The following is a 19,224-nucleotide window of genomic DNA, read 5'->3' as shown; positions in this document are numbered from 1 at the left end:
AAGTTTATTTCACATCATAAAGACTTATGGGGGTAATTTCCAAGTGAAATTTAACATACAATTAATTAGGTTAAAAATGATAATGGGTCGATAGTTTGATATAGCACTAATTTAAAGTTTGTTCAATCTAACTTGAATAAGGATACATTTTCATATTGGCCCTGTAAATTGAAAAGGTAAAACTAAACTATACTTTAACTAAAGGTGGCTTTTTGTTACTAATCCTGTTAAAATTCCATCAAACAATAATAATAGTTTTTTTTGTTTGATGGAACAGAATGAGTTGGCATATGTTCAGTGCAGACAGTCTTTTTCTTACCTCTCCTCTCTCCTCCACTCCCAGAACTTCTTTCCGGAGCAGATGGTGGCTTGGTGTCAGGAATCGAATGGCTCTATCCCACAGTCCCAGCTTTTACAGGTGAGAATAGCACGCAAATACATCTGTGACACAGCAAAATCTGGATTAGCCTACATTGTCACCCGCGTGCGTCACTCTTTGCATGACTGTGTGTTTGTCGAATGAGCAAAGTGGATTCAAACGGCTTTTGAAATGCATACTCATGCCTTGTGATAGCAGAAACGCTGCGTTATTGAAGCATGGTAGGCATCCAGGTTTGAAGAACTCATTTTCCAGATGGTCTTTTTTTTCTCCCCTCCTGCATAGAATTTCTTGAATTCCAGCAGCTGTCCAGAGATCCAGGGCTTCCTTTATATGAAAGAGACGGGCCGCAAGTCCTGGAAGAAGCTCTACATGTTCCTGCGTCGTTCTGGACTCTACTACTCCACTAAAGGAATGTCAAAGGCAAGATTTGCTTCAATCTTTTGTGATATTAATTCATAACTCTTGCATTTAGTTTATGAGCATATCAGTGCTTTTTAGAGCAGCACATGTGTGTTTGCAGAAAAGTGTTACTAGTGAAAAATGTTTGACATTAAAAATGTAAACCTCTGATTCATAAACTTACAACTGATATTAAAGTTTTATGATTGTGTAAAAACAGTGTAAAATAAATTATTAGAAATATATCATTCTGCCCTGTTTCAAGTCCATTCATGTTAGGGAATTATAATACATGCTTGTATTGTCCAATTTGAGACCCACTTTATATTGTATGTGTATCAGGCAGTGATCATCACTGATTTTTAAAGAATACAGACCCTAAACGTGGCGATTTTATAATGGAAAGACAGCCCTGGGGCTGGCTGTTTAAAAAATTAAAAGTCTGTGTGCATATACCCCATTTCAGAACCTCACACGGCTGTTAGCCAATTTGATTTTTGAACCATATGGAACTATTATATAAATAAAAAAAATAAATACATAAATATATATATATATATATATATATATATATATATATATATATATATATATATATATATATATATATATATATATATATATATATATATATATATATATAATTAATTTCACCCTAAATAAAGAACTATATAGATAAGAGTACAATATAAAACAACACAATGCAACATCGTTAAAATGATTTGAACAATGTGTGTCGAACTATTATTGTTAACTAAGGCAATAAAACCATTTATGTTTTTGTTATTGGAAAGAAAATAGTCAAATTTATGATAACATTAATGATGAAATAATTTGGAATGATGAAATGATTTGGCAATAATTAAAAAAAAAATTCATCATCCAAAATTTCACATTTTGACTTTTGTTTTGGCTTAAAAATGTATGTCAGGATAACCATTTCACTATTCACTGCAGTCATTATATTGGACTGTCTGTGTAAGTTCGGAGTTATAATGAAGTTATAATTGTGTTTTAGGAACCAAGGCACCTGCAATTACTGTCAGACTTGGAGGAGAGCAATATCTTTACTGTGACGACAGGCAGAAAGATGCACAATGCGCCCACAGACTACCAATTCTGCATTAAGGTGAGCTGGACCACGGTCAGTAAATGAACAAAATCATAGACTGAGAATAGAGGAGGCATGGCTGGCGCTAATTCCAACTCAATGATACCCCTGTCTAAATAACAACCCATGCCTCTCCTGGTACAGTGCATGCTAGTCCTTATTAACTGGAGTGCCTTGATTTGACAGTAGATCTCTTTGATTGACAGCCCAGTAAGGGCAGGACTGAGCTGAAGGAGTTGAAGATGCTTTGTGCCGAGGACGAGCAGAGCCGCACATGCTGGATGACTGCTTTTAGACTGCTCAAGGTAGACTGATAAAACATGATGATACATTATTACAACATATGAGGTCCTCCAGTTTCTCATTATTTATAGCTTTTTAAATATTTTTATAAAATTCATTCCTTCCCTCACCAATGTTAATAATAAATAAGTAAATGCATCTAAATAATAATAAATTAATAAATTTAAGAGTTTAAATTAACAGCATGGATAACAAGGAAGTATTTTAAGTATTTAATGACATGTATTTGAAATAAAATTAAATTCTTTGTAAGCCCTATAAATGTCTTTACTGTCGATTTTATAAAATTTCACCTTTTTTAATTATTAACATTTATTAATTAATTTGAAAAGAAATAAATACATAAAATAACCCAGACAAATAAATAAATAAATAAATAAATAAATAAATAAATAAAATAATCCAGAGCAATAAATGATTACATAAATAAATAGCACAGAAAATAAATACATAAATAAATAAATAAATAAAATTATCTAATAGGTTTATACTAGCAGACTTTACTTGAAATAAAATTTCTTGTAGCATTATAAATGTCTTTTTTTAAATGTCTAAAAAAGATAAAAAAAATAAATAAAATAACCCAGAGCAATAAATAATTACATAAATAAATAGCCCAGAAAATAAATAAATACATTTTATTTTTATTCATTTAAATGTTATTTAAATGTATTTTTTCTGTATTGATTTGAAATAAAATAGAATTTCTTGTAGCCTTGTTTTTCTTGTAAATGTCTTTACTGACTATTTTAATCAGCTTAACTTTAAAAATTATTAAAATATATTAATTAATTTGAAGAGAAATGGATAAATAAAATAGCCCAGACAAATAAATAAATAAATAAATTAATCAATTAATTAACTAATAAATAAAATTATTGAATAGGTTTAGATTAGCAAATTTATTTGAAATACATTTTTTGTAGCACTATAAATGTCTTTACTGACTATTTTAATCAGTTCATGAGTCCTTGATTTTTAAAAAAATATTTATTAATTAACTAGAAGATAAATAAATAATTAAATAAATAAAATAACCCAGACCAGTAAATAAAAAAACAAATAAAGAAAAAGAATTTCTTGTAGACCTTGTTTTTACTAAGTTTCATGAGTCCTTAATTTATTTTAATCATTAAAATGTATTGATTAATTTGAAGAAAAATAAATGAATGCATAAAATAACCCAGACAAAGAAATAAATAAACAATTGGGTTTAGACTAGCAGCATTTATTTGAAATAACAAAAAAAAATTTACAGCCTATAAATGTCTTTACTGACTATTTTATCAGTTTTATGAGTACTTGTTTTTTTAATGATTAAAATGTATTAATTAATTTAAAGAAAAATAAATAAATAACCCATACCTCTTTTTGAAGTGCCTAACAAAATTGTAATATAATCTGCCATTTGTTGTGAGCTTTATTTATTGTATTTTTTTCTTTTTTTCTTGGAGACAATATTATGAAACAGAATTAGTACTAACACTACACAAATATAAAACAGATATTTTTTATTTCAACATTATTGACATGTTTAAAATGTAATTTTTAGGTAGGTAAAGCATTTTATTAAATGTTAATTATACAATAAATTAAATTATTCAAAGTAAAAAAAACTAATAATAAAAATGATACGGTCTGTAAGTGTGCCATTTGTGGGTTTATTTCTTCAAAAGCTTATTTTAATTTGCATAATGTTTTTTTTTCTCTTCCATTTAAAATGTTGCTAGAAAAAAATACAACAGCAACTAATAATTATAGATATCTATAAGTAAAGCAAGTATTGGCTTCACAAGCTTATTTCAAAATGCAAAAAAAGGGTATTTTTAGAGGATAGTAAAAGTTTAAATATTAATATTCTAATAACAATACTATTAATATAATAGGAAATTAAATATAAATAAAAATGTGAATTTATTTATTTATTTTTTTTTGTTGAATTCTTACCCCACACCACATACACACACACTTGTCCATTCTTGTTAATCCACACAAACACACTCTTCTCTTTTCAGTTTGGAATTCTGCTATATCAGAACTACAAGACCCCCCACCAGAGGAAGACCATATCAAACTTCACCACACCTGTGGTAAGAAACATGGTGCTCTTTCAGCCAGTGCAGTCAATGGGTTAAATGTGCTGCTCTGTTCATGCTTCTATGAGTCCACCTGGTATTATATGCTCCCGGTGCGCTCTTTAGGAACGCTCTTGCTGAGAGTTCACTTAATCTGCTCATAAGCGTATGAACAGTGTGCTAATGAAGCGTGCGAATATAGATTCCTTTACGCTGATTTGCTTTGCGAACATTCATGCAGGGAAAATGCACGAACACAGTGGTTGCTGTACGATTTAATTTAAGCCTTTAGTGGTTTTGCTGATCAGAGTAAGCTGTTTTTAGGAACAGCGTGTAGGTTTTGTTTATAGATTTCAAGGCTTTTTAAACAGTTTTTTATCCCAAAGTAAAGGTGAAATATGCTCCTGGTTTAACCATTTCCATTGTGAAAAGGCTTTTTTAATGTCTTTAGGTTTTTCTAGTCCTGAAATAATCCCTGTGCTTTTAACAATTGATCAAGTGTAATACTGTATTTATGGGACTCTTTACAGTGAAATGTCTCAATATTATATTCAGTTAAAAACATTAGTAAGGAAAAATGCCATGGAAGTCAATTTGCTATTGGTTTTAATGTATTCCAATTTGTTTCCAACTATCAAACTGTTTTTTTTCAAGGATCTGGTCTCACTTTTCTTCTCTGATTGGTCAGATGGCCCATTCTGTTCTACCCATTGTCTTAAAGGAACACTCAAACAGGCTCTTTGAACAATTATTTTGAAACCATGTTCAAAATATTTCAAACCAAAGTGAATAACTGTCTCACGCAAGTGTGTGCCACACGAGTGCTTTTAAGTGAAGGTCCCAGCCTTTAGATCGTCCCCTGCAGGCTGGCTGCAGTACAAGTCATAAAGCCAGCCTCCTCGTTGTTAATTAACGAAAATGGGCCCAAAAAAAAAAAAATTAAATACACTTGCAATAAAAAGTCCCGATAGATGGTTTGGGTCAGTTAAGACACGTTATCAGCTGATATAGGTGTAGATCTTCATTTTGTAAAAAGTTTGTTTTTACCCAGTAATTTAATTCCATAAATACGGGGTGTGTCACCATGGTTGACAGATCGTCGGCGCTTCGGGAGGAAATTGAAGTGTTATTATTCGATTTCTGTGTTATTTTACCATGATAAAACGAGTTCAGCAGTAAACTATACTTTCTTACCTACTGGATCTGTTGGATCACTGTTTATTCTGTGAGGGTTTTGTCAGGCTTTATTATTAGTTTGCTGATACACGCCTAGTAATGACAGGAAAAATGCATGTGATCTATATCTAGCAGTAATTCTCTTTATGGGTCTAAAATATATTAGGAAGACAAAACTAATGTTAGCCTATCTGCACATTGATCTTCTGTAATGTTATTTGGACTTTATTTAAAGTACGTCTCTGACATTTTGAGTTTCGGCATGTTGTTGAGTTAGTCTGCTGAATTTGCTGTAATAAAATATTAATGTTCTAGAAACCAAATCTTGTATTACAAACGGAACTGTAAATGTTATATATTATTTATATACATCATTTTCCGTTGGCTTTTTATTTGAACCTCTAATAAACATTAAAATGAATGTCAATTCCTGTTTGCCAGATAAAATTAAGGCATCAAATAAACCAAATGAAAATGAAGGCAAAAAAAGATGAACAATATACAAGCGATGTTGCTGCAGCTTATAGACATCAGTTGATGTAATACTGTGAAGTATATTGTACAAATTGACAAGGATCATTTCATGTAATGCAGGGATGTGTAAATATCCTGTTGATATTTGAAATCGTGCTGTATATATATATTTTAAACGCATAATTTTTCCCACATGGTAAATCGTTAGGTGTTGTTCATAAGTGTTATTTCTATCCCTATGAAGATAATAAATACCAACAACCTGTTATAAGAGAAGTAATTTTTGTGTATGCTAAGCTAAGCTAAAAGTGCTTCTGTCAGACCAGGATATTGGCTGAATATATTCAAAAAAAGGTAAAACTTAACAGTTTAACTTTAAGTGGAGTTTTAAAATGAGCATATTCCCCTCAAAAATGTGTAGTGTTCCTTTAAACAAAATGCTTGTTACCATATTTAAATTGCAGGTCTAAAGCCTTCCTTAGCATTTTATTATAAATGACTTGTTTCCTTTGAGCAGTAGGGTTTAGTACAGTATGTTACTTTATGCATCTACTTTCATTTCCACTGTAAGCAGTATCTAAATAGCAAGTCATATTGTACTATTGTTGGCACCCTTTCTTAACAATGCCTCACAGAACAGTACAGAACCAATAGTGTGCATTAAAAAAATGATGTTTGTTCAAAGTACTTATTCAAAATGAGAACAACACAAGTTTTTTGCGACAACTTAGTTATTATATGTACAATCCACTTGAATTTGTCAAAACTAACAAGTTAACTTAATCGATTGTGTGGAACCACAGTTTGAATTCTTTTTTTTGTGTTTAGAAAGTTGTTAAAACACTATTGTTGAGTTTTGATTTTGTTATTTGAGCTAAATAAAATGCAAAAACTATAAATTTGTGGCATATTAAGATATATCGTGGTATAATATGTTTGTCTCCCTTCAACTGCTATCTTTTTTTACCCATCTATGATGACTTACACTGCTGAGAAACCCAGACAAATGGTTGAAAGGGTCTGTTTGTTTCCAAAAAATTGTCACTAGATCACAACTTTTTGTCATATGCCATTTCTACTAAGTAAGTGTACTGCTGTCAGTGGAAAAGCTTAGCCCATACTGAATCATAATGTCCTGTACTGTACTGTACTAAACGGTATCATGATACAAACAGTAATATATCTCTGTTTTCCTGTATTAAGGAATGAGGCAATATCCCTTACCCACAACATGATCCAGACATTGCAGGCCATCAGCAGCACAACTACATTATTAAAGGGTCAAAGTACGCATTGTTTGCAGTTAATCAATGAAAAGCCATAGACTGACATCATACAATTTTTTTTTCCGAAGCCTGTGTAAGTTTGTGCAAGAAGTTAGATTGGAATTACTGATGACCTTTTTCAGACAATCAGTTGCTTCTTTTGGGAGATTGTAACTATATTGATCTTAGCAAACAGCCGCATTACTCGTTAACATGAAAGTTAATGTTCAAACAAGAAAAATAGAGGCATTTTAAAGGGGTAGTTTAACCATATATAACAATTACCTCCCCATTTTCACACACTAAACTTTTTGAATTTCATTCTACTGTTGAACACAAAACAAGATATTCTAAATAATGTTGGAAAGAAATAGCTGTTAATATCCATAGTAGGAACAAAAAATACTATAGATGTCAAATGGCTGTTTTTTTATAACGTTCTTTACCATACATCTTCCGTTCAATGGATAAAAGAAGCTTAAACAGGTTCGGAACAAGTGTAGGGTTGAGTAAATGACAACAGCATTTTCATTTTTGTGAGGATTATCCCTTTGATCTAATTTGAACAAACAAAGTGTGTATTCTAAAGTGGGACTGTTTTGATTACAGCGGAGTGTGTCCGAGAACTCGCTGGTTGCGATGGACTTTTCTGGAAGGACTGGTCGCGTGATTGACAACCCTGTAGAGGCTCAGAGCGCTGCCATGGAGGAGGGACACACTTGGAGAGTGAGTGCTAAGATACTCAGGTTTAATAGTCTGCCAGTCATTAAGTCATTTTATGAATTTCTTATACTTTTTTAAATGTCTGTACAGAAGCGGAGTCAGAGAATGAATGTTTTGGGAAGCCCCAGCCCTTTACATCCCTCGCCATTAAGTTCAGGTGACTGTTCTTTATTTAATTTAACTAATTTAATTTAGTTTTTTGAATATGTGGCATTAGGCAAGATGCTGCAGATGAATATGTTTAAGTTGTTGATTCATTTGCATATATTTCTAGCACCTAATTCTGAACCTTGGTTAATGTCAGAATTCTTGTTTCATTGTTAGACATATCAAAGGCAATGGTTTTAAATGCAGGGGATTTTAGGGTGCTTTCACACTTAGATGTTTGTTTCGATGTTTGTTTGCCCCCTTAGCTTAGTTCGTTTGGGCATATATGAATCATGCAATCGTGCTCTGATCCACAGCAAAACAATCAGTCTGAGACTGCCTGAATGAGATGGTTTCGGCTCGGTTGAAACAAACTCTGGAGTGGTTTGGTTGTAGTGACAAAGCAATATGATCCAATGAACCAACAAACCAGTCTATATCGCATTGTATTTTGGTTATGTAATGGGCATAGCCTACATATGGCTATGAGAAAAGTGAATAATGAGGAAGATGGGATGTCAAGTGCATTTCCTGTAAGGATGCTGTTTAGCTATATAAAATATATAATACCAACACAATTTCTGATATAGAATAGGTAAAAAATTTTTAAAACCTTGGGCAATTGAACTGAGGCTATGTATGAGAGTTTTATCTCTGATTTATATTTAGTGACTGTTTGTATGTGTCATAATTCAAAATTAAAGTGCCCTATATCACTAATTGTCTTATTTCTCATCGTTATAAATTAGTATAACGATGGCAGCTTTGTGTGAGTGAAATCCCGTAAAATTACCAAACTCTGACCGATATGAGTAGAGTTTTCTCACACGTGACTTGTTTTAATAATTTTGGTCATTGGATCTTTAATGTGTGAAACCAAACCGCACCAGGAACAAACAGCAACTGTAACAATTTGAATCCTTAATTTGACACAAAACAATCAATCTACAGGTGTGAAAGCACCCTTAGATTTATCTCTTATTTATCACTTATTTATTCAGAACTGTTTCATAAATCGTAGCAGTGCGATATAGCTGTATATCTGCACTAATGGAAGGTGTGCGTTGGCTTGAGGCTGCAAGCCGAGTGCCCACCACTGCCAATATACAGCCATATTTACTACGAGCAAATGTATCTGCTACGAGTGTGAAATTCCATTTATACAACTGTTTGACAGCATAATCGTGTGTATAAAAAAAGAAAATCAAACACAGGCTCTCAAAAACCCTTTGTATGAGGAAATGGTTTCTTCCTGCATTCCTTCACATCTGCAGCTGACGTCAGAACAGCAGAAACCTTTGCCAGTTCACAAACATCCCTTTAGAGCTAGTATTTGAATGATTCTCTAGCATAGTGACTAAAGTGAAAAAACAGGTAATTTTTGCTCACATTTTAAGATTATAAGACTGAACGGCATGAAATGCCATCAATCAACAGAGATTTACCAGTATTTCTCTGTTGCAATCGGGATTTCACAATAATTAACCCCGAAAAATCCAGAGCAAAGCAAACACTACCAGTTTCTGTGGTATAAATATACACCACTACAAAATACAAAAGAGAGAGATCGACTCGGAATGTGGCTTGATGTATAATGATTTGTTCAGCTGTAATTTGAAATTTATGCTGAGAAAATTTAGTTTTTCTCCCCTAGGGACTTAATATGCATCAACCATCGCTTTCTTTGGTCTGCTCAGACAGGCTGATGGCAGCCGTTTTACTGAATCCAATGCTTCAAAATTATGAATATTTAAAATAGGCACTATCCTTATAAATAAACTGCAGAGTTGCGATGTAAACTTCATTCAAGACTAAAAAAAGCCTCAAAAGTACATTGTTGTCCAGCAGCAGCAATATTTAATATTGACAAACTGTAGAGTGTCCTCTGCTTTTTGCTGTATGTGGGAGAAGTAATACAAAAACAAGTACACGAAAAAAGTGTTTTTGGCTGCAGTATCTTGTCATAATTGACTATTCGCTAAGCCCCACCCTCCTTAGTTACTGTTTCTATGCCTGTCAAGCTTTCATGCTTTTTCTATCACAATGTGTATGCATCAGTGACAGATATTGCCAGGGATATAATTAGTCATTTTTGGCAAACGGTTGAGATATCCAAGAAAGCCAGACAAAAAAGAACTGCAGTATGCATTACAGGGGTATATTCACCACTCAATAGGTAACCGATTATTTTTATTATAATTATAATTTAATCAAAATTGGAGCTAGCTTAGCCTAGCAGACTCATACGCTGACCATTCAACAGCTTAGTTCATGCACAGCAGGATAGGTGACATTTAAAAATAATCTAATAGTAACTAATTAAACCGTGATTTCTCTTTTTTTTTTTAGCAAAAAGCCTGATAGATTAATTGTTATGCAATGACATATCGTGTTACTGACCAACGAGGAAGCACGCATGGACAGTGCTTTTACATAATTCATTCATAGAAAGAGCAGCAAGAAAGGGGAAACTGATGAACTTGTGCCGAATATTAGCCTCATTGACCCATAACAATGTACAGTACCTATTAGTGTCAGTTTGTTTGTGTGCTCTTTATCTAGTTTCTATTCGAATTTGCAGTTAAGTGGAATTGATAAATTAATAAATAAATTGAAATGCAAATCAAAGTATAAATAACAGAAGTGAACAAATACATTTTCCCTACCGGCAAATATAAATCCGCTGCCAAATATAAAAGCATTTCATAACAATTTCAAAACAAAAACAACGTAACTCCTCTCCTCTAGCGCCCCTCACACAGCTTGATCCAAGCTGGCTTTCTCCCCTTTGGTTTTTGGTTTTGAAAAGGGAAAAAATTCCACCACCTTGTACAAACTTTAAGGATACCGGGTATCAGATTTGCACAATCTATGTGCACAACGCTTTGGCGTGTTTCCCTCACTTGAAAACTTGACAGAGCCCCTGCGCGTAGCTACGGTTGCTAAGCCACGATTGGTAAGTGGTGATTTTTAGGTATGGCTTAGCGAAGGGTCAATTGGCAATTACAACATTTTTTTCCATTAATTTGCTTTTTGTGTTTGTTCTCAGTGATCCACAGGACACAGTTATGGTTCCACGGCCGCATTATGAGAGAGGAATCCCACAGGATGATTATGCAGCAAGGCCAGGTTGATGGGTATGGTATTTTTCACATTGATAAGCATTATTAACTGCTGTTTTGAAAGAGGACAGTGCAATTAATCAGAGTGTTTTGTCTTGTAGGTTATTCCTGTTGAGAGACAGCCAGAGCAACCCAAAAGCATTCGTTCTCACTCTTTGCCATCATCAGAAGATTAAACACTTCCAGATTTTACCTGTGAGTCACTAATAAACTCTGATTTCAAATCCTTTTTATGCATGTGTTAATATTTAGAAGAGTATTTTGAGTAAACTGCAGTTTTCTAAATGTTATACATATTTAACCGATTATCTGACAGTGATTGAGAGAGGTACACTATCTGACAAAAGTCTTGTTGTCGATCCCAAGAGCAACAGATAATAACTTGACTTCTAGTTGATCATTTGGAAAAGTGGCAGAAGGCAGATTTTTCTAATGAATCATCTGTTGAACTTCCTCCCAATCATCACAAATACTGTCTCCTCTCCACCAGTTAGCTGGTGTGTGGTGTGCTGTCTGGTGCAATATGGCTGCCATTGCGTCATCCAGGTGGATGCTGCACAATGGTAGTGGTTGAGGGGATTCCCCCAATAATGTGTAAATCGTTTTGAATGTCTAAAAAAACACTATATAAATGTAAGGAATTATTATTATTATTACTGCAGAAGACCTATTGGAACCAGCATAGACCTAAGATACTTACAGAAATCAGTCAAGTTTGGTGAAGGTAAAAATCATGGTTTGGGGTTACATTTAGTATGGGGGCATGCAAGGGATCTGTAGAGTGAATGGCAACATCAACAGCCTGAGATATCAAGACATTTGTGAGCCCATTACATTACAAACCACAGGAGAGGGCAAATTCTTCAACAGGATAGTGCTCCTTTTCGTACTTCCACCTCCATGTAGAAGTTCCTGAAAGCGAAGAAGGTCAAGGTGCTCCAGAATTTGCCAGCCCAGTCACCAGACATGAACATTATTGAGCATGTCTGGGGTAAAATGGAGGAGGCATTGAAGATCCAATGAATCTTGATGAACTCTGGGAGTCTTGCAGGAACACTTTCTTTGCCATTCCAGATGACTTTATTAATAAGTTATTTGAGTCATTGCAGAGATGTATGGATGTAGTCGTCTAAGCTCATGGGAGTCATACACAATTGAATTATTATACTTAATTATTATACTTTTTTATATTCTATACTGTACAGTAGTTCTGTTCGGTGACAAGACTTTGTCTCAAAGTCAGACCTTACTGTCCTAATTAAATGATTTAAAATCAAGGCATAATCATGTTTTATTTTGGTAAAATAAGCATAATTTAGAGGCCTTTGAGTTTTATATAAGCCACTTCTGATATCAAATGATCAACTAGAAGTCAAGTTATTATTTGTTGCTCCTAAAACTTGGATAACTTGGATAAAAATTTGTAGTGTACATGAAAAAGATGGGTTGATTTTTTTTTTCTATCAAGAGCAAATTTATCCAGGTTTAATGATGTATTTTGCTAGTAAATTTATGAAGTCTAAAAACTAGGACTGTCAAATGATAAAAAAAATGTACGTAATCAATCACACTTTTTTTGTAATTAATCATGATTAATCATCACCAAACATAATTAATCATGATTAATCACCAAACGCCATATTTATTACAGAAATAAAAGCACAGGCATTAAATGCCATTTAAATTTCAAAACAATCAATGCCAATAACAAAAAGGATTTCCACATTGGATTCTAAGTGGACTACACACACACACACACACACACACACACACACACGCATAGTACAGCGGACCCGATGAGTGAGGGATCCCTTCAGATTCATCAAAACGCACAATTGCGTTTATCAAATTTGCTAAAACTATACGCTCTAAAGTATGGCTGTCTTTTACAAACAAGGATTCGGACACAGCAACGTGAAACTTATGAAATGTGAAGGCTCATGGACGCACCTTAAAGGCAGAGGAATGGGCTGTCACACTGCCAGTTAAATGTGACCTAATTTCAATTTTTTGCTCATATGTGACACAGATCGGATCTGTTCTATGACCGGGTAAACACGGAAAAAAAACCCGCATGCATTTGGACATTCAGAGATCAGTTTTAGGCCTCCTTCATATGTGGAAATAAATCAGATATAGATTGTATGTGTGACAATGCGACTGTCATGTAAACAGGCAGATTGGATTTATTGAGGCATTTCGTTCTGTACATCATTAAACTTGCGACAATGTGGTGCTTCTCCGCGGTTTAATGACGTAGGAGGAAGAGCGTGTGTGGAGATGCCAATCCGGTAAACAACATCAGAGGAAAAACGGAGGAGGAAAGTGGTGAGTCGCCACCATTTGCTCCCACCAGACCTGAAATCTCTCTCGCACGCACAAATTCCTCTGAATGGTGGAGGACATCATTAAAGCATATAAACCATAAGCGTAAGCTGCGATGACGGCCCTTTCCCACCTCCGCCTCAAAATCATTTTAAAGTTGGGCAAACTTCATGTTGGAACGTTTGCTTTTGGTCACTATTAATACACATAGAACAACTTTATTCTCTCCAACACCAGTGCGAACACAGGCAAAATCTTCAACTACACACACACACACACACACACACTGTTATCTGGGCCGAGTATGGCCCACAGCTCGCTCCCGTACATGATGCGGCTGTAAAGCACTTGTCTGAATTCTGTTAACCGTATCTGGCCCAAGTCTGTGTGTAGAGTCCGGCCCGCTTCTGGCAAGGACTCGGATTGTTTAACTGATGACAACCGATTAAATTAATATTTTATAGTAATTTGTTAGCTCCACATTTAATGATAATTTGAGAAAATATCCATAATATGACAGCAACAAAATAATAAGACTATTTTGTGTAGATGGTCGCAATCTTTAGACGCAAACAAAACCATATTATTTATAAATGGATTATACAGTACATATCATCATGACACAGGTACTAGAACCCGCCTTTACGCATGCGCGATATTGTAAATTGTATGGCAAGTGTAAACGCATGAATTGGATACGGGTCACAATTAAAACAACGTGTAAATAGGCAAACAAATCAGATATAGGCACAAAATTGGAATTGGGCATCAAGACCTGACCTTTGACAGCCTTTGACAGCTTGCGACTTCATCTGCCATTTTCACAAAGTAGGCCTACATTTACATGGACACCAAAACTCCGCTTTTGTGATTAAGATAATACTGATTAAGAGTCTACCATGTAAGCAGTGATTTTTGATTACCTTAAAGGATCATGCGAGTCCTGAAATGTGGAGGTTTTTCTTTCCGTTCTCCATGCGGTATCAAATTCCATTAAAACATCCTGAATGAAAATCTGCTGAATGAGAGTGAACTGCTGAAAAAGTCTAAAGATTAAACGCAGAATAGCCTGGTGATGCGACATCAATTGTTTTATACTGAAATGTACCTTCTAAAAGCGCGTCCTTGGTCTTATCCAAATGTCTTTGCACGTTAAACACACGCACGCAGGGCCAGAACAAGCTGAACTGACGCTCTAGGCAAACTACAATCATGCCGCCCTTAACCCTGAAGTGAAAAATAAAAGTGATCTTTTTGCTGATAAAAGCGAGGACCGTGAGGGAGAGGGACGGTGTAGCTGATAAAATTGAAGACCAGGGGGGTTCGCTTACTATTCTGCTGCCCAAGGCGCACCACACCGTTCCTCAACACATGTCGGCCACATCAGGAAATAAAAAAATACTGCACTTGCGTTATTTGCGTTACTTTTTTTAACACCTTAAATATTTAAAATTAATCGCATGAGTTAACGCGATAATTTTGACACTCCTACTAAAAACACTTTTTTAACTACATGATTTGAGCCCTGATTTGTTAAAAAAAAAAAAAAAAAAAAACATCAAAGCAGAATATTAGAAACAGTTTTTGCATTAAACCTTTATTTATACCTCATCAGGGATTAAACTAATTATATTGATTTAATCATTTTAATTATTATTGCTGTAATTGCTACATAGATGTGTAATTGAATATGTAAGTCTTTGTATTTGTATATTAATTTATAAATTAAGTTAATATAGATTGATATTTATTCAATCTTTATATAATATAAATTAATATGTTAATTAGTAGCGTTATTACTGAAAATTCTGAAAAAAAATTTGACTTTTAAATTATATTCATATATTATTGTATTCATTATTTTATTATAAATATCAAGTACAATAATAATAATAATAGTACTGATTTAATATTAATAACTGTAAATTTCAGCATTTTCTTGTCTGTTTTTGCAGTTTGAGGAGGATGGCCAGGTGTTTTTTAGCCTTGACGACGGCTCTACCAAGTTCACCGACCTGATCCACCTGGTAGAGTTTTACCAGCTCAACAGGGGGATCCTGCCCTGCAAACTCAAACACCCCTGCACCGTGGTGGCCTTATGACCCCTCCTCCTGAAACCTGCAAGCAACACACACATACACAGATGTAACTGAAAAACTGGATTTTTCTTTCTTTTCTTTCTTTCTTTTTTTTTTGTTAAATTTCTGTTTTCTTTCTTATTTCACAAATAAGCTGACGCAACCCACGGGCATGAAAACCATTCATTCTCACAGCTCTGGGATTAGCACGGAAACTTTTGGGAATAATTATGGGACAACTTTCCAGGATGCCCTGTCCTTTGGTTTTGACAAGGGTGCCTGTGTTTTTTTTTGTTTGTTTGTTTGTTTGTTTGTTTGTTTTGTTTTTCAACAGTCTCTATGGTGATTATCATAAGCTTTCAATGAATTCAAGATGACTTCATCATTCAGGACATGACACTAAACACTCCCCTTCCCCTATAAACTGATCAGATCGGGACAGTCATTTCGTGTGGTGTGTCTGCAAGGACTTGCAATTGCAAAAAGTTACTTGATGACGATTGATATGTATTATGTTATTTCCTACCTGAACATTTTGCACTCTCGAGCTGAACACAGGTGATCCGCTTCATCCTGAGCTTACCGCGACAACTGTTACCCATTTGCCTTCCTCCTACCGTTCACCTTTGTTTCATTTTGTCAATGATAGGATTAGTACAGTGGAAATTGCAGTTATAACCATTTGAGGTGACACTTCCTCGGTAACAGCCAAAAAAATACACAAAAACCCGGTTTTTAATACATCACAGCTAGGAGAGACTAGCCAAAAGGGGTAGCAGACTTGCACTTCAAAAAAAAAAAAAAAATGATACTTGATCGCTTTATGCTTTACCAGCATAAGAGTTAGTTACGTTTGGAGTTCTAATCAAGCTTTGCCTTAAAGGAATGTTCTGGGTTAAATATAACTTAAACTCCGTCGACATTACCGGTCGCATGCTGTTGATTGAAAAAGAACATGAAAAGAGCATCAACAGCTCCAAGCTAATAATCTAAAGTTTATATGAGGTTAAAAAAAAACTTGCTTTGTATGTGGATTTCAATTCAATATATTAGATATTCAGTTACTTTCAGACAAACAAGTGTTTCTGTCGTAGCTTAAAGGGACAGTTCATAAAAATTGTTGTAATTTGTCAAAAATGGTAATTTTACAAAAATTTACTTGGGACACAAACGAAGATACTTTGAAGAATGTTGTCTTCAACAAGCAAAACATGAATCTATTGACTTTTTAAAACCATTTTTGGTCAAATTTTGAAATTTATATATGGTAAATATATTAAAATATATTTATATTGAGTTCCACAAATAAGTCATACAGATTTGCAACTACATGAGGGTAAGAATTTAGTTTTTATTGTAAACTTGTTTTTTTTTTATGTGCGATTTAACTCAGAAATTAGTATTAGAATTTACTTCACAAAGGTTAACAATCCATAATCACAATCTGTTCATTCCTAATTATTGATAATTATGCACATCACTATCACTTGTCTATTTAGAAACAAATATGGCCTGTTTGAATCCACTGAATTGCAATAGTATATATACATATCAGGAGGCACATGCTTTGATCCTGGTGTAATTGATTGTTTATAGTTTATATTCGTAGCCATTAATAACTTGACTCGGGCCTTAAAGGGCCACTGAAACTTGACCCCGGCCTCTTCAGTATGGCAAATCCCACCCTGAGCACAATTTAAGAGGGTTATTATTTGTTTCCAGGTCGTGTTACTTTGCGAACGTACCTAGCTATTAGAAGCTTAACAACTGCCTTTTCAAATCACTGTGCTGTTCTTGAGCCATGTTAAAACCCTAAAAGTGACAGGCCAGGCCCAGATTGAGCGCCTGAAGGGACGCGGGATTGCACTCACACATACACACACACACACACACACAGGCTGGAGGACTTTGCGAAGTCACGTCTCCCAGGCGTGTCTGTAATCCTCCGAGGCTGCGTGACATAATGCGGTGAGGAGATTATCTCTTCTGCCAGCTTTGCAGTAAAAGCGGGTGTACGGTTACCTGCAACGCTGCTTCAGCAGTCTCCTGTCTGTCCTGACGTCCGCCTTGTTACTCTTCCAACACTGGCCCAGCAAGACTAAGCTATGGTTTTATATGCTAACTCTGACAGTTGACTGTTATACTGCTGAGCTAGAACCACACGCGCCTAGGACGAGAGTGTGTACGATGCACACTGCGATTGTCAAACACTTTATGATACCACACAAGCACCTTTTTTTAAAATTTCGCATACGATTCACGCTGTTTAACTTATGTGAAACGCTTTATTCATCTCAGATGTTAGCTACGACATATGCCTTATTTTACGTTATTGCTTCGTTATCGCTTCATACATAAATCATTTGTTAATTGTTATGAAAAGTACAAGCTTTACGCATTCAGCATCAGGGATTGCGGTTGGCTTTTTTATCACATTGTTTAGGTTTGAAGGAACACTCCACTTTGGAAACAGGCTTATTTTACAAGTCCCTTAGGGCTAAACAGTTGAGTGTTAGTGTTTTTGAATGCATTCAGACGAGCTCTGCATCTGGCAGGATCACTTTTAGCTTAGCATAGCATAAGTCATTGAATCAGATTAGACCATTAGCATCACACTCAAAAAATGTTTTTAATTTTTTTATTCAAAGCATGACTATTCTGCAGTTGCGCGGTGAACTAAGATGTAAAATAAAAATGTAATAGATTGATTTGAGCTATACTCACATATACTCTCATTCCAGCGTAATAATCAAGGGACTTTGTTGCCATACCATAGCCATATCAGCCTAGAAAATAGAAACTTTTCCTTTTCCGTTGGACTTAGTATACGGTATAGAGTCAAGGTTTAAATAGAAAAATTATCAAATTCTGAGAGGCTAATGGTCGAATCCAAATCAATGATTTATGCTAAGCTAAGCTAAAAGTGCTCCTGGCAGTCCCAGACATCAGATGAACAAATTCAGAAATGGTAAAAGACAACTGTTTAACTCTAGCGGCCTATTTCCAAAAAAGTGGAGTGTTCCTTTACGTCACAATTTACAGTCTGCAAGTTAGACAAGGATGCCTGAATACGAAGTATATTCTAACTGGAATACGCAAGTGTGAAAGCGGATTCGCTCCGTCCAAATCAAGCTCAGTCAAAGGGTTTGGATGATGCTTATTTTCATCAGACTTGTGCTGTTGTGTGGCTCACATTTTATGACACGCCAAACGTGCATGTGAAATATTACCTTCCCTTCCATGCATTGTACCGTTTTGTGAAATTGGTGACTGTAGAGATTATTTCATCTGTGTGTTTGGCTCATATGCAGCTTTGTCTATTAGAAACATGCAAACAGTCACGCTCTTTTTAAGTATGTGAAGCCTAAAGAGAGGTAGTAGATCTAACACTGTATTAAACACCATCTATTACTATATAAATGTGGTGCGCTCCAAAACAGAATGAAGATGTTGTGCATAAAGTGCATATTATGCATATTCCCTCTCAACATGTACCAGTGTGAAATATTTTTAGCTTATATCGTGTTTTCATTTTTATGTCACAAATGTCTTTTTATAAAGAGTATATATTACAGTATTAAATTAAGGATGTCTACTGTTGTCTTTTCTCACTATTGATATGTCAAAATGTTTTTTTTTTCTTA

At 34.6% G+C, this 19,224-nt stretch overlaps 1 protein-coding gene across 9 annotated transcripts in view; it reads left to right on the top strand.

Moving 5' to 3' along the window:
* grb10a (growth factor receptor-bound protein 10a) overlaps positions 1 to 19,166 on the top strand; it is a 117,559-nt gene extending 98,393 nt beyond the window's left edge. For 3 of the 9 annotated variants that reach the window (XM_068215118.1, XM_073930781.1, XM_073930782.1), the window contains 10 exons: positions 344 to 418; positions 665 to 802; positions 1,800 to 1,910; positions 2,099 to 2,197; positions 4,211 to 4,285; positions 7,795 to 7,911; positions 7,999 to 8,065; positions 11,105 to 11,192; positions 11,279 to 11,372; positions 15,458 to 19,166. In XM_068215118.1, coding sequence (XP_068071219.1) covers positions 344 to 418; positions 665 to 802; positions 1,800 to 1,910; positions 2,099 to 2,197; positions 4,211 to 4,285; positions 7,795 to 7,911; positions 7,999 to 8,065; positions 11,105 to 11,192; positions 11,279 to 11,372; positions 15,458 to 15,604 — 1,011 coding nt within the window. In that variant the 3' untranslated portion in view covers positions 15,605 to 19,166. Of the gene's footprint in view, positions 1 to 343; positions 419 to 664; positions 803 to 1,799; positions 1,911 to 2,078; positions 2,198 to 4,210; positions 4,286 to 7,794; positions 7,912 to 7,998; positions 8,066 to 11,104; positions 11,193 to 11,278; positions 11,443 to 15,434 lie in introns of all 9 variants that reach the window. The other 6 variants (XR_012394551.1, XR_012394549.1, XR_012394552.1 and 3 more) reach the window with 4 other exon arrangements.
* The last annotated feature ends 58 nt before the right edge of the window (positions 19,167 to 19,224 follow it).

This window comes from Danio rerio, chromosome 19 (genome assembly GCF_049306965.1).
Source record: "Danio rerio strain Tuebingen ecotype United States chromosome 19, GRCz12tu, whole genome shotgun sequence".
In the NCBI taxonomy this organism is placed as follows: Eukaryota; Metazoa; Chordata; class Actinopteri; order Cypriniformes; family Danionidae; genus Danio; species Danio rerio.
Note: the sequence above shows the minus strand (reverse complement) of the source record. Positions and strands in the feature narration are given on the sequence as shown.